This window comes from Hemiscyllium ocellatum, chromosome 37 (assembly GCF_020745735.1).
Source record: "Hemiscyllium ocellatum isolate sHemOce1 chromosome 37, sHemOce1.pat.X.cur, whole genome shotgun sequence".
NCBI lineage: Eukaryota > Metazoa > Chordata > Chondrichthyes > Orectolobiformes > Hemiscylliidae > Hemiscyllium > Hemiscyllium ocellatum.
The window spans coordinates 21,389,150-21,405,324 of NC_083437.1; the positions used below are offsets into that span (position 1 = coordinate 21,389,150).

At 45.5% G+C, this 16,175-nt stretch overlaps 1 protein-coding gene across 3 annotated transcripts in view; it reads right to left on the reverse strand.

The window, feature by feature from the left end:
- The window catches only part of LOC132833604 (rootletin-like), a 97,175-nt gene that overhangs the window by 78,775 nt on the left and 2,225 nt on the right, over nt 1-16,175 (reverse strand). For 2 of the 3 annotated variants that reach the window (XM_060851991.1, XM_060851990.1), the window contains exons 1-2: nt 4,029-4,110; nt 617-758 (exon numbers count right to left, since the gene is read on the reverse strand). In XM_060851991.1, coding sequence (XP_060707974.1) covers nt 617-758; nt 4,029-4,088 — 202 coding nt within the window. In that variant the 5' untranslated portion in view covers nt 4,089-4,110. Of the gene's footprint in view, nt 1-616; nt 759-4,028; nt 4,111-16,175 lie in introns of those variants that run through there. The other variant, XM_060851992.1, reaches the window with a different exon arrangement.

Here is a 16,175-nt window from a genome sequence, read left to right on the forward strand (position 1 = left end):
AAATACTTTGTCTATTTACCCTATCCATGCCCCTCATGACTTTATAAACCTCTACAAGATACCCCCTCAGCCTCCGAAGCTCCAGGGCGGCACGATGGCACAGTGGTTAGCACTGCTGCCTCACAGCACCAGAAACCCGGGTTCAATTCCCGTGACTGACTGTGTGGAGTTTGCACGTTCTCCCCGTGTCTGCCAGAGGTTTCCTCTGGGTGCTCCGGTTTCCTCCCACAGTCCAAAAATGTGCAGGTCAGGTGGATTGGCCATGCTAAATTGCCCATAGTGTTAGGTGCAGGGGTCAATGTACGGGAATGGGTCTAGGTGGGTGCGCTTCGGCGGGTCGGTGTGGACTTTTTGGGCCGAAGGGCCTGTTTCCATACTGTAAGTAATCTAATTTAATCAGAAAACAGTCCTAACCTGTTCAACCTCTCCCTAAAGCTCAAAACCTCCAACCCTGGCAACATTTTGTAATTCACTGTTTAGCTAACATAGTAAGATCACTCCCTAGTTAACAGTGTTCAGCAGTTTTACTCCCTGATTCTATGGCTGCAAAAGTTTGAATGAATCAGTCAGAAGCTGGTCTTTTACTCTGTTGGTTCTTCACTCTTCGTGTTCTTACCTGATTTCTCCTCCTCCTTCAGGTTTCTGGTGACAATTTCTCGTATTTTGGCAGAAAGACTGGTCAGAGGAGAATCCTCAGTGTCTCCTCGAAATAAAAAGTCTTTCCTGTTATCTGGACTCTGCACCGTGCTCTGTAATGTCTGTCAAACAAATGGAAAAACCTGTCAAAGTTCAAGGTTTGTGTCAAATTCAGGAACAGGTGCCAGTTGGGTGTAGTTGTGGGTATGTTCGCTGAGCTGGGAAGTTGATTTGCAGATGTTTCGTCCCCTGTCTAAGTGACATCTTCAGGCTTTGGAGCCTCCTGTGAAGTGCTGTTGTACTGTGTCTTCTGGAATTTATTTGGTTCCATCCTGCTACTTCCAGTTGCCAATTCCAGTAGTTTGTTGCAGTGGCCGGTATATTGGGTCTAGGTCTATGTGTTTGTTGATGAAGTCTGTGGATGAGTGCCACGCTTCTAGACTTTCTCTGGCTGTCCTCTGTTTAGCTTGTCCTATTATCGTTGTGTTGTCCCAGTCAAATTTGCAGTCCTTGTCATTTGTGTGTATGGCTACTAGGGACAGCTGGTCGTGGCATTTAGTGGCTAATTGGTTAGACTTCCCTGACCACTCAGATTCATGACAGACCACAAACTGACAGCCACGCTTAGACAACTCACCAGAACAAAAGACCCTATACCCAGCATGTGCAAAACTAGTGTAATTTACAGGATTCCATGTAAAGACTGCACAAAACACCATATAGAATAACCAGGCAACCAACTAGCAATCTGCATCTGCAAACACCAGTTGGCCACTAAACGCCATGACCAGTGTCCTTATTAGCCATATACACAGATGACAAGGACCACAAATTCAACTGAGCCAACACAACGATCATAGGACAAGCTAAACCGAGGACAGCCAGAGAAATTCTAGAAGCACTGCATTCATCCATGGGCTCCATCAACAAACAAGTAGACGTGGACCTGATATATCGGCTACTACAATGAACTACCAGAACCAGCAACCAGAAACAGCAGGAACGGAACCAAATAAATTCCAGAAGACACAGTACAGCAGCGCTTCACAGGAGGCTCCGAAGCACTGAAGATGTCACCGAGACAGGGGGATGAAACATCCGCAAATCAACTTCCCACCTCAGCGAAACTACCCACAACTATGCCAACCTGACAAAGTGATGTCCTGGAGAAACAGATGTTAGTCTGTAATTCCAGCCTTCCTGAAAGCTGCTGCTATTCTCAGCATGGAACTGTGGAGCTGAGCATAAATCGAGTTTAATTTCCTCCATGCAACTGAGTCCCCAAAGGCTCCTACACAAATATCAAGCTGTGGTGCCCCCAGTTACTCAACATTGGTGCAGAACCAGTTATGATTGTCAAAAAGATCATGGAGTCATAGAGATGTACAGCATGGAAACAGTCCCTTCAGTCTAACCCGTCCATGCCGACCAGATATCCCAACCCAATCTAGTCCCACTTGCCAGCACCCGGCCCATATCCCTCCAAACCCTTCCTATTCATATACCCATCCAAATGCCTCTTAAAATGTTACAATTGTACCAGCCTCCACCACATCCTCTGGCAGCTCATTCCATAAACGTACCACCCTCTGCGTGAAAAGGTTGCCCCTTAGGTCTCTTTTATATCTTTCCCTTCTCACCCGAAACCTATGCCCTCAGGAAAAACCTTATTTTCTTAGTAAATGGTTAGGATCTAGAATGCACAACCTAAGAGATATGTGGAAACGGTTCATCTGGGGATTTGAAAAGGGAATTAGATAATTATCCAAAGAGACAAAGCATTGGGCTGTCAGGAAAAGGTGAAGGAGTGGGAATAATTGAGTTGCTTTTGCAGGGATTCAAAGGGATAAATAACCTCCCTCTGCACAATAACCATTCTGTGATCCTTGGTGTGACACGGAATTATACAGTCCCCAAGGTTCTGCTCTGAGCTGTGCTAGCAGGTTTCAGCTGGACTTCGTGAGGAGTATTGAGTGCAGTTATAGACTAGGGCTCGTGCCCTGACAGCTATATGGTGCCTTGTCATGGAATGTGCAGTTAATGGATGAGACTAGCCAGTCATCTCCCTCCAACTGATATCCCATTAGAACTCACCATTTGGGCTCACATGAAGAATGGTCACTCAGACCAGGGTTAAAGAAACATCTAGGACCAGAAAGACCATTCGGTTCATCTACCAGGTTCCAGTGTTCAAGATAAATTCTGTCCCATTCATCCCACTATTAAATTCCCTCAAATATTTACCTAACTACCACATCCTACCTCTTGATTACGTGGATAATGGTCTGCTCACTGACTCCCCTAGCAGTGCTTCACCAATTGATATTCTCTGTACTAGATTTCAATGAAGGTTCTTGTCACAGAACAGTAGTGACCCTATCTTTGAGCCAAAACACCCAGGCTCCAGATGTGTGTCTTAGACATCTGAACAGGTTAAACAGTCATACAGGTGTACAGCTTGGAAACAGGACCTTCGGTCCAACTCATCCAAGATATCCTAACCTAATCTAGTCCCAATTACCAGCATTTGGCCCATAACCCCTAAACCCATCCCATTCATATACCCATCCAGAAGCTGTTTTAATGCTGTAATTGTACCGGCCTCCTCCACATCCTCTGGCAGCTCATTCCATACATGCACCACCCTCTGCATGAAAAAGTTGTCCGTTAGGTCCCTTTTATATCTTTCCCCTCTCACCTTAATCCTATTCCCTGACCCTTGGGGAAATACCTTACCTATTCACAGTTAAAAATCACACAACACCAGGTTATGGTCCAACATGTTTATTACGGAGACGCTGCTTTTTCACCTGAAGGAGCAGCGCTCCAAAAGCTAGTGCTTCCAAATAAACCTAATGGACTATAAGCTGGTGTTGTGTGATTTTTAATTTTGTCCACCCCAGTCCAAAACCGACACCGACATATCTTGCCTATTCACCCTATCCATGTCCCTCAAGATACTGATTAAACAGATCCACGACAGCTTAATTCCCACGTCCCCCCATCAGTTTATTGTACTCGTGGGGAATCTGTGGGTGCATTAAACAGTCCGGCGTTTAACACCCTCCGTTCAAATCTGATGTGCTTCAAGTTAATATTACCGTCCCCCAGACCTCAAGAGTCTGTGGGATAGGAAGTCGTAAGGAATCAGAAAACGGAGAGGCAGAACAGGATTGCAAGATAGTAAAGGCCCTCTGCCCAGAGCGCGGGGATAGTGAGGCCAATTTGAGCTGCCTCCCCGCTCTGTTGACATTAGCTAACTTAGTACACAATGCAAACTTGCTCGCGTTGTTTCCTATCAGTGAACTGACCGAGTGCAGAAAGCTGAAACCGGCGGGAGTGAAACTCGGCGCTGATTGCAGGAGCCCCCTCCCCGGGGAAGAGTGACTGACCTGGATCACTGCCTCTAGCTTGTCCCCCTCCTCGACTACACAGTCTCCACGAGAGCTCATCGAAAGGTCAAAATGCCACAGGAGGGGAAACTTTTCGATGGAGCCCAGCAGGCTGTGTGGTGCAGCACAGATCAGGGTGGATCGATCAGCCGGTTCCAAGCATCAATGTTTCCACTCTTTCTCTCAGGAAACCTGCAGAGAGGGGGGAAAGGAATCCGCCATTCCCCCTCGCTCTATCGGGGACTTTGTTTCTATCCTAGTTTTACCTCCTCCTCTCTCTGTGTAAACACCCTTTGAAGCTGAACTGAATCTCAATGCCTCCTCAGCGTGTGTTTATTACAAATCTGTTGTTTTCTCTCACAGCAGCCAGAGCCGTGATTAATGTAACCCCCCCCCCCCCCAACACAACTTCCATGTGACAGACACTGGGAGTTATCTGGAGGGGAAAACAAGAGCCATCCTTCTGGAAGCTGCAAGGTCCTAGTGTCTGAGACTGTACAGTGTCATGGATGTGGGTTATACGTTGTCTGAGTAACGCTATGTTTATAACTCTTAAGTTTTTTTATAATAGTCAGACGCCAATATTTTGTTTGTTGAATTGATATGCAACTGTGCAGAATAGAATTGCTTTTGTGACTGTATATATACGAAGATTTTTTTTATGAATAAAGTATATTTTTGCAATAAAATGCCTGACTAACATTATGTTGCTTTGCAAATGGATTGAGCGGTAAAGTTCAGAAATTGTCAGCTAAGCATAGATAGAGGTAATCTATGAATACAGCGGAACCTGCCCAGTCACAAACTGCAAATCAATGAAACAACATAGCGCCTTTAATGTTACAGTATAAATGTGTTGCTAAATAAAATTTCACACCAAGAAAATGTAGACTCCAATGGAACAAACACCGAAGTACACGTAGTAACCTGCACCCCCAACAAAAAAAAACTCACTGCTTCTCCTTTACTCTTACAGATCTTTCAGCCCGGCTCAGTTGATAACAATCTCACTTCAGGGTCAGAATGTTCAAGTCGCACCCCAGGGCTTGAGGTACAGTTTAAGGAGACATTCAGCTGCAGGACTGAAGCTGTGCTGTCCTCTCACAGCTGCCTTCCCTTTTATGAAATACTAAACTGGAAGTACTATCTACCCTGTCCAGTGGGCACAAATTATCTCATGGCATTATTTCATAGAAGAGTGGGGTAGTTATCTCCAATGTCTTGGTTAATATTTATCTCCCAATCAACAACACACTAATTGATCAGAATCATTGGTTCACCAATGTCCTTTAGGGAAGGAAATTGCCATCCTTACCTGGTGTGGTTTACACATCACTCCAGACCCACAGCAAAGTGGTTGACTCTCAACTGCCCTCTGGGCGATTAGTGATGGGCAATAAATGCTGCCTAGCCAGCTATGTCCTCATCCCGGGAATGAGTAAAGAAAACATAATTGCTGTATGTGGAAGCTCGCTGTGCTCGAATTGGCTGCTATGTTCCCTACATTACAACCGTTGACTGCAGTTCAACATACTGGATGTGACTTCATGGTATATAAAGCACGTTAGCACATCTGTGGTTGTGAAAGGCGCTAAATAAATGCAAGAGTTTCTTTTAATACTGCAATGTAAGAGTGTCTTCTCTTAGGCAGTCCCTCAGGAATGAGAATGACGTGCCAGGTTCTGAGACACAAATCAGTCCAATGCATGATCTCTGAGTATGTGGTTCTTGAAGGATTGGGTAGAAAAGGGGTTTGGAGCTACATGCCCTCTCTCCAGTGCCTTGACTTTATCTCGGTAGGTCCCTGAAAATGTCTCCCAAGATAGCACTTTTGTGAATTAACCTTCCTGACTGAGATGACAGCGTCTCCCATGAGAAAGGAGAGATGTTTGATCTCTTCAGGTTTAGTCTGAGTACATCCCTAAGGTATTTGTGCTCTTCCCCAGCAGTCTCCTGCCATGAGACTGAGTATGCAGTTGCTTCAGGATTCTGGTCTGGGACATACAGTCAATTTGCCCTGCTCCGAGCAATTAGTGCCTTGGTACTGGGCATGTTAGTTTGAAATTGGATGCTGCTATTGGACTGCCAGTCGCGTCACTGCATTTACCAGGAATCTAGGCATTGTTGAGACACACAGACCTGCATCAAAATGTATGCCCCTTACGCACAGCTGAACCATTCTAGTTGAGTGTAGATCACAACATGCACCATCTGTTCTCAGTTGATAAATGCAGCAGAAAGGTTTCATCCCATGTCTATGCTGAGTTAACTGAGAATTACAATTGAGCTGAACAGACTGGGTGAGTGAGTGCACAAATTATCCCTGAAATCTGTCCAGTGATGCTGGCTGGAATGTGCAAGTCTAGATGTGGAGTGGGTGCATGATTGAGTTTTGCTGAGATGCCCCCACAGTTGAATAGCCAAGTTGCACTGTCTTCACTTGCACCTGGCATGTCAGACAGCCCAACTGAAACCTCTGGAACGTGGATTCCAGCAGAAAACAACATATTTGGGGTCAGGGAGATGGTGGGACGGGGTGGGGGAGCGGGGAGGAGCTGGCGAGAAAACAAAAGTGGAAAGGAAGAAGTTTGTGCCATGAAGTGAGAAACACAGCAAATCAGGAATACAATCAACCAGTGACAGACAACAGAACAGAGCAGCATGGTTGTGAAGCAAAGTGATTGCCCAGCGTCTTTTGAAATGCAGGTTAGTTTATTGTGATCTGTAATCAGTCTGCAGGTTCTAGGACCCAGCAGACACTCTGCAGACGGGACTACATTAATGTCCTCTTAGCAACTGCATGCGTCTGTCTCCGTGGTAACTCTAAGCCAAATGTTGCTTGCTTCCTGCCACCTGCAGCACTCGCTGTGACCATCAGGTGGCCCAAATACCCTTGGAGATCTCATATGGCACCATGTTTACGGAGTGCAGCTTAATTAAATTGTGCATTTTCTCCCTGTTCTGTAAATACTGCTTGATGAATACACTGTGCCCTTGCTCACTAATCCAGAATCTGGTATTTGCAGTCATTGTTTTTACCACAGTGTGCCCTTGACTGACTCCTTCCCCAAATCAGTACCAATATTACTGGCCACCTCCAGTAGTAAAGCTACCCCAAGCAAGGTCTCCAGCACAGTGGAGGTGGATGGTTTCTAACTCAAGATTAATTACAAATTTGGAGCCACACTTTGCAATGCACATAAAAGCTTGTCTTTCTTCTTTTGCACTCTGAATTTTAAAATATATTGCATTTGGAGTGTTCCTTTCAGGAGCCACATTGTTCCAAAATGTATTCTACACAATGATTTAGTTTTGACGGTAGTCACTGTCGTAATGCAAAATGTATAGCAACCAGTTTTCACGTTGTAATTTCCCACAAACACCAGTGAGATAATGACCAGTTAATCTGTATTAAAGGTGTTAACTGTGGATGAACTTTCCTTCGATCCATCGCCATTGTACTTTTTTTAAGTGAAAGGCGGTATTTTTGAGACTGCAGTATTCCCTCATTACTGTACTGGAGAGGCAGCATGGACTTTATGCTCAGATCTCTGAAGTGGAACTTGAAACTTTCCAACTGCTGATTTGTGTTATCAGTCATCTCTTTCTCACCCCCAAAAGTGAGAAGATATTATCCACCTTTGTTCAGGAAGTAGTTACGGAAAGTGGTTTTGAATGAAAACCCACAAACCAACACTGGCCAGATTTCAATGTCATGCAAGCAAGTGGCTTCAGGCAGAGATGGTTCACCACAGCAGAACTTCTTAAAAATGTATTGCCAAGCCTAGTCACACCAAACAGCAAACATTATGATCTAATTTTTACCCAGACCTTTTCGCTTGCATTCCTGTCTCTATTGACTCTTGCTGAGTTACATGGACATAGCAACAGGCCTAGGCTTACTATTCAATTGGGCTATGGTTAACAGCTCTTAAAGTGTCAGTACTTCACCCAAAGGTCATCTTTTCACTTAGAAGCCAAAGTACTAGTGGACATTTAAATTGATCAGGTGATACCCACACACCCACCCAGTCTTAATTCCAGCACCACTCTATCTAAATGGGCTCACTGGCCAGTGAAGCAGAGCAGGAGCTTTGGCTGGATTTCATTCCCCGGCTCTATCTTAAAATGAAGCTTAGGTCAGTTGTAGTGCCCTGTCTTTGTCCCTGCTGAGACACATTAGCGCCACCTCGTGCTCCCGCGAGGAGGTTGAGCAATTCATCAACTTTACCAACACATTCCACCCTGACCTTAAATTTTCCTGGACCATCTCTGACACCTCCCTCCCCTTCCTGGACCTCTCCATCTCCATTAATGACGACCGACTTGACATTGACATTTTTTACAAACCCACTGACTCCCACAGCTACCTGGATTACACCTCTTCCCACCCTATCTCTTGCAAAAATGCCATCCCGTATTCCCAATTCCTCCGCCTCTGCCGTATCTGCTCCCAGGAGGACCAGTTCCACCATAGAATACACCAGATGGCCTCCTTCTTTAGAGACCGCAATTTCCCTTCCCATGTGGTTAAAGATGCCCTCCAACGCATCTCGTCCACATCCCGCAGCTCCGCCCTCAAACCACACCCCACCAACTGTAACAAGTACAGAACGCCCCTGGTGCTCACCTTCCACCCTACGAACTTTCGCATAAACCAAATCATCCGCCGACATTTCCGCCACCTCCAAAAAGACCCCACCACCAGGGATATATTTCCCTCCCCACCCCTTTCCGCCTTCCACAAAGACCGTTCCCTCCGTGACTACCTGGTCAGGTCCACGCCCCCCTTACGACCCACCCTCCCATCCTGGCACTTTCCCCTGCCACCGCAGGAACTGTAAAACCTGTGCCCACACCTTCTCCCTCACCTCTACCCAAGGCCCTAAAGGTGCCTTTCGCATCCATCACAGTTTTACCTGCACATCCACAAATATCATTTATTGTATCCGTTGCTCCCGATGCGGTCTCCTCACATTGGGGAGACTGGGCACCTCCTAGCAGAGTGCTTTAGGGAACATCTCCGGGACACCCGCACCAATCAACCACACCGCCCTGTGGCCCAACATTTCAACTCCCCCTCCCACTCTGCCGAGGACGTGGAGGTCCTGGGCCTCCTTCACCGCTGCTCCCTCACCACCAGACACCTGGAGGAAGAACGCCTCATCTTCCGCCTCGGAACACTTCAACCCCAAGGCATCAATGTGGACTTCAACAGTTTCCTCATTTCCCCTTCCCCCACCTCATCCTAGTTTCAAACGTCCAGCTCAGCACCGACCCCATGACTTGTCTGACCTGCCTAGCTCCTTTCCCACCTATCCACTCCACCCTCTCCTCCCTGACCTATCACCTTCATCTCCTCCCCCACTCACCCATTGTACTCTATGCTACTTTCTCTCCACCCCCACCCTCCTTTAGCTTATCTCTCCATGCTTCCGGCTCACTGCCGTTATTCCTGATGAAGGGCTTTTGCCCGAAACGTCGATTTCGCTGCTCGTTGGATGCTGCCTGAACTGCTGTGCTCTTTCAGCACCACTGACCCAAAACATTTAACTCAACACAGACCCAGGTAGAAATTGAAACCTCAGCAGGTCTGGCAGCATCTATGGAGAGAAAACAGAATTAAGACCAGTGTCCTTTCTACACAACTGAAAGCAGCAAGGAAAAGTGGTACTTATACTGATAGCAAGGTGTTGGGGTGAAAAAGAAGTGAAGAGATAAATGGAGATGTAACCCAGAGAGAGAAAAAAAGTTGAGACAGACAAAGGGATTATTGATATTAAGCTAGGGAAGAATAGAAGATAATAAGAAGGGTGGTACGGTGGCTCAGTGGTTAGCACTGCTACCTCACAGTACTAGGGACCTGGGCTCGATTCCAGCCTCGGACACCTGTCTGTGTGGAGTTTGCACATTCTCCCCGTATCTGCATGGGTTTCCTCCGAGTGCTCCAGTTTCCTCCCACAATCCAAAAATGTGCAGGTTAGGTAAATTGTCCATAGTGTTAGGTGCATTAATCAGAGGGGAAATGGGTCTGGGTGGGTTACTCTTCGGAGGGTCAGTGTGGACTTGTTGGGCCGAAGAGCCTGTTTCCACACTGTAGGGAATCTAATCTAATAATAAGAGACAATAGGAACTACCGGTGGGTGAAATGGGTTGACTTTGACAGGGCCTGGGATGTTGGGGTGGCTTAAAGAAATGGAAGGAGCTGTTCCGGCTCTAAAATTGTCAAACTCAATGTTGAGTCATCTTTAAATTTTCCTCTTCACCAGCTTACTATCAACAATACTTTTAACAGCCTAACATTTCTATTCTCTCCCTCTCGGGGCTCCATCTCCACCTCTCTGTGCTCTCCCTCTCCCTCCACTGCTCCATCATCAGCATATATACCACCTTTTCCTAGCTGCTCAGTTCTGAACAAGGGTCACTGGACTCAGGTTTCTATGCACAGATGCTGACAGACCTGCAGAATTTCTTCAGCAATTTGTGTCTTTCTTTGTTTCACATCTCCAGGTTCTGCAGTTTTTTGTTTTACTGTAAAGGTCAGGACTTTCTGACCGGCACTCATAAATACCTGAGTCAAAAAGTGTAGTGCTGAAAAAGCACAGCAGGTCAGGCAGCATCCGAGGAGCAGGAGAGTCGACCTTTCAGGTATAAGCCCTTCATCAGGAATGTGTGTGTGTGTGTGTGTGTGGTGGGGGCGGGGGGTGGGGTGTGTGGTTGTGGTGAAGGGGCTGAGAGATAAATAGGAGAGTGGGGGTGAGGAGTAAGGTAGCTGGGAAGACGATAGGTAGATGCAGGTGGGGGCTAATTGTGATTGGTTGGTGAGGAGGGTGGAGCAGATAGGTGGGAAGATGGACAGATGCGACAGATCAAGACAATGCGGTGCCAAGTTGGAGGGTTGGATCTGGGATGAGGTAGGGGGAGGGGGGATTTGAAAACTAGCGAAGTCGATGTTGATGCCATGTGGTTGAAGGGCCCCAAGGTGGAAGATGAGGCATTCTTCCTCCAGCCGTCGGGTGGCTTGGATTTGGCGGTGGAGGCGGCCTAAGGCTTGCATATCCTTGGTGGACTGGGAGCTGGAGTTGAAGTGGTCATCCACAAGGCAGTGGGGTTGTTTGGTGCATGTGTCCCAGAGATGTTCCCTGAAATGTACTGTGAGTTGGCACCCTTTCTCACCAATCTAAAGAAGACCACATCGAGAGCAATGGACACTGTAGATGAGGTGTTTGGATGTGCAGGAAAATCTCTACCAGATGTGTAAAGATACTTTGGGGCCTAGGATGGAGGTGAAGGGAGAGGTGTCAGCACAGGTTTAACATCTCTTGCGGTGGCAAGGGAAGTTGCTGGGAATGGAGGGTGGGTTGGTGGGAGGAACATGGACCTAATGCAGGAGTCACAGAGGAATGGTCTCTGTGGAACTCAGATAGGGGTGGGGAGGGAAATATATCTCTGCTGGTGGGGTCTGATTGCATACGGTGGATAATGCGCTATGTCTGGAGATTAGTGGGATATCTGGACCTGGGGTTCTATCCTTATTGCAGTTGGAGGGGTGGGGTTCAAGGGCGGAGGTGCGGGAAGTGGAGGAGATATGTTGGAGGGCATTGTTGATCACGTGGGAGAGGAATTTGTGGTCCTCGAAATAGGAGCAACTGGGACAAAAGAGATTTTTAAAAGATATACAGAGTCTGGTGGTGGAGGGTTGTTTTTCAGACTGGAGGCTTGTGACCAGTGGAGTGCCACAAGGATAGGTGCTGGACCCTCTACTTTTTGTCATTTACATAAATGATTTGGATGCGAGCATAAGAGGTACAGTTAGTAAGTTTGCAGATGACACCAAAATTGGAGGTGTAGTGGACAGCAAAGAGGGTTACCTCAGATTACAACAGAATCTGGATCAGATGGGCCAATGGGATGAGAAGTGGCAGATGGAGTTTAATTCAGATAAATGCGAGATGCTGCATTTTGGGAAAGCAAATCTTAGCAGGACTTATACACTTAATGGTAAGGTCCTAGGGAGTGTTGCTGAACAAAGAGACCTTGGAGTGCAGGTTCATAGCTCCTTGAAAGTGGAATCGCAGGTAGATAGGATAGTGAAGAAAGCATTTGGTATGCTTTTCTTTATTGGTCAGAGTATTGAGTACAGGAGTTGGCTCATGCCCGAAACGTCGATTCTCCTGCTCCTTGGATGCTGCCTGACCTGCTGCGCTTTTCCAGCAACACATTTTCAGTTCTGATCTGCAGCATCTGCAGTCCTCACTTTCTCCTACAGGAGTTGAGAGGTCATGTTGTGGCTGTACAGGACATTGGTTAGGCCACTGTTGGAATATTGTGTGCAATTCTGGTCTCCTTCCTATCGGAAAGATGTTGTGAAACTTGAAAGGGTTCAGAAAAGATTTACAAGGATGTTGCCAGGGTTGGAGGATCTGACCTACAGGGAGAGGCTGAACAGGCTGGGGCTGTTTTCCCTGGAGCATCGGAGGCTGAGGGGTGACCTTATAGAGGTTTGCAAAATTATGAGGGGCATGGATAGGATAACTAGACAATGTCTTTTCCCTGGGGTTGGGGAGTCCAGAACTAGAGGGCATAGGTTTAGGGTGAGAGGGGAAAGATATCAAAGAGACCTAAGGGGCAACTTTTTCACGCAGATGGTGGTACGTGTATAGAATGAGATGCCAGAGGATGTGGTGGAGGCTGGTACAATTGCAACATTTAAGAGGCATTTGGATGGGCATATGAATAGGAAGGGTTTGGAGGGATATGGGCTGGGTGCTGGGACTAGATTGGGTTGGGATATCTGGTCAGCATGGACGGGTTGGACTGAAGGGCCTGTTTCCATGCTGTACATCTCTATGACTCTACGACTGTATATGAGGGGCAATGTTTTTTTAGAAAGAATATGGTTCGTGTGTGGAATGAACTTCCAGAGAAATTGGTAGATGCTGGTACAGTTACAACATTTGAAAGACATTTAGATAAGTACATAAATAATAAATATTTGGCAGGACATGGGCCTAGTGCGTCTAGTTTAGTTTGGGATTAGGGTTGTCATTGACTGGTTGGACCAAAGGGTCTATTTCCGTGCTGTATGACTTTATGACATTAGATAGCTTAACTAGATCTGCTGAATGGCTTCCCTTACTTTTATAGGATCTTAAAGCACATTAGCAGGCCAGTTGGTTCATCGCCTGTGCTGACTCTTTGAGAGTGAAAGAAAAATGGCATAGGTGAATGGAGATTTCTACACAGAACTAGAAAAATATTAATGAACAAATATATGTCCAATTCCCTCTTGAATGTTATGACTGAATCTTCACCTCACAACAAACTTCACCACTTTTCAAATCATAACATGCAGTGCAAAAATTGGTAAATCACAAAAAATATTCAGGCCATTTTGAGGCAATGATGTGCGAGTGGCAGTTATGCCTAGTCTGTGCATAGATATGCCAATGAATGTTATCGGTGAGACTCAGAGTGACCTTGCCCTATGATACTATTCAGCCTTCCAACGACTCCAAAACGGCAAGCACAGACTCGGTAATTGTTTTGATAGCACAACAGCAATATTGATAACTGTTCAAAACACATTTGAGTTTAGTTGGCTTATCTGAAGCAGAATAATGCAATAGATATGACAATCAGCTTCAGAAAGAAGAACATACATTTTTATAGCACATTTCACAACCTCAAGATGTTACAAACCCTAAACCTATAGTTTTCCAGCCAATAAAGTACTTCTGAAATGTAGTCACTGGTATAATGGAGGAAACACAGCTTTAATTATGTACAGCAAGCTCCGAGGAACAGCACTGTGCTAACGAACTCATAATCTACTTTTGTGAGGTTGTTTGAGGAATAAATATTGGTCAAAATACTGGCAATATTTCCCCTGAGTGTCTTCAAAATAGAACCAAGAGAAAAAGGCCTGATACAACCTCTGCTTTAAGGTCACAATCAAAAGAGATAACAATGCAGCAATACCTTATTACCATTCTGGAATGTTAACCCTGATTTATTTTATTCACTTGTGAGACATTGGAGTTGCTGGCTGGCTAGCATTTATTGCCCGTCCTTAGTTGCCCTCAAGAAGATGGTGGTGAGCTGCCTTCTTTAACCACTGCAGTGCTGTGGGTTAACCCATAATATCCTCCGGGAGGGAATTCCAGTATTTTGATCTAGCAACAGTGAAGGAGTGGCAATATATTTCCACGTCAGGATGATGAATGCATGGAGAAACCTTGCAGATAGTGATGTTCCCATGTATCTCCTGCCCTTGTCCTTTGACATGGAAGTGGTCGTGGGTTGGAAGATGTTATCCATGGATCTTTGGTGAATTTCTGCAGTGCATCCTGTAGATGGTGAGCGACGGTGGTAGAGAGATGCTTGTGGATGTGGTGCCAATCAAGCAGACTGTTTTGCCAGGCTGTTGTTTTTCTAATCTATGAGACATCTCTCTTAATGTTGGCACAGAGCCCCAGATATTAGTAAGGAGAACTTTACAAGGTCAACAGGGCTGTTTCTATCATCTTTTCCAGTGCCTAGGCAGATGCCAGTGGTCAATTTGGTTTCATTTCTTTGTTGAGGCTTCATACTGATTAGTACAACTGAGAGGCTTGTTAGGCCATTTCAGAAGGCAGTTGAACATCAACTGCATTGTGTGGGTCTGGAGTCACATATAACCAGACCAGGTGAGGATGACAAATTTCCTTCCCTCAAGGTCATCAGTGAGCCAAATAGGTTTTTCTGACAATTGACAATGGTTTCAAGGTCATCTATATTTAAATTTCCATATTTGCTATCATGGGATTCAAACCCAGAACATTAGCTGAGTTTCTGAATTAATAATCCAGTGATAATCCCACTAAGCCATTGCCTCATGATCCCTGGAGTTGGACTTCAACATACAATTTCCTTATTTTGAGGTAAGAATACTTTCATTGAGGAGAAGATGGAATAGCAAGCAAACATAGAATTGGAATTAACTGTGATGGATAAAAAGCCCATTGACACCTGTTGCCTTGGCATGTCTACTTTGATGAGATGGTAAAATCTGACAGAGCCAAATGCACAACAGTCAGTACATGTGGAGGGAAGGGGGATGATAGAGGGATGAAGAAGGGCTTATGCCCGAAACTTCGAATCTCCTGTTCCTTGGATGCTGCCTGACCTGCTGCGCTTTTCCAGCAACCCATTTTCAGCTCTGATCTCCAGCATCTGCAGACCTCACTTTCTCCTCCAGGGTAGAGGGAATAAAGTTTGGGGAGGGTTGAAAAGTTTGTTAGTCTGAATTGTCTCAGTTTTTTTGAGTGAGATCGGCCAAAAAGAATCTTAAACATTACTCCGTTCTCAAGTGAAGTGCTGGTAGTTGGTAGGCTCCATACTTGTGGAAAAACTGAAGAAGGGCTTATGCCCGAAACGTCGAATCTCCTGCTCATTGGATGCTGCCTGACCTGCTGCGCTTTTCCAGCAACACATTTTCAGGCTCCATACTTGTGTCAATTATTTTACACATGACCAAGTTCCAGTCAGAAATGTTATTGAAATACACGTTAATACAGACCTGAAGGGCCTCAACCATTTCAGTGGGCAGAGTAGATGGCTATTGTTCAATGAAAACTGACAGTAATCAAATCAAACAATGTAACGGCTATGGGGTAGAGCAAACCACTGGAGGAGAAAAAAAAACTCACAATTTTTACAAAAACTGAAATATTAAATGTGTGGCACCAGAGAGGGGGAAAAATATCAGGAAGTCGCGCACTGCAGAATGAGCAGAATATTGCAAACAAACTTCAGCTTCTTTATCAAATCTTCAGTGTCTGATCATTTTAGGTTACAGCATCTGGTATTGGTCAACATCTGGAGTCAATATCAATTATCTGCAACATTGATACTAATTGTTGGATCAGTTAATTTGAGATGAGTAATGTAAATTACCCTTGTTTCAGATTCTAGACTACGCTTAATATAGATCTCTGTGAGATCTCATTACTCTGCCAAGGAAGAGCTGATGAAACAGCGTACATTCCCAATTTTCTCTCATGTTCATCTGAAACAATGAGGAAACGAAACAGTGGAGATGGAATCTGTAATGTCACTCTTGCTGTTCAACCACAGAACGAGCTACGGACCTTTACAAAGAGTACC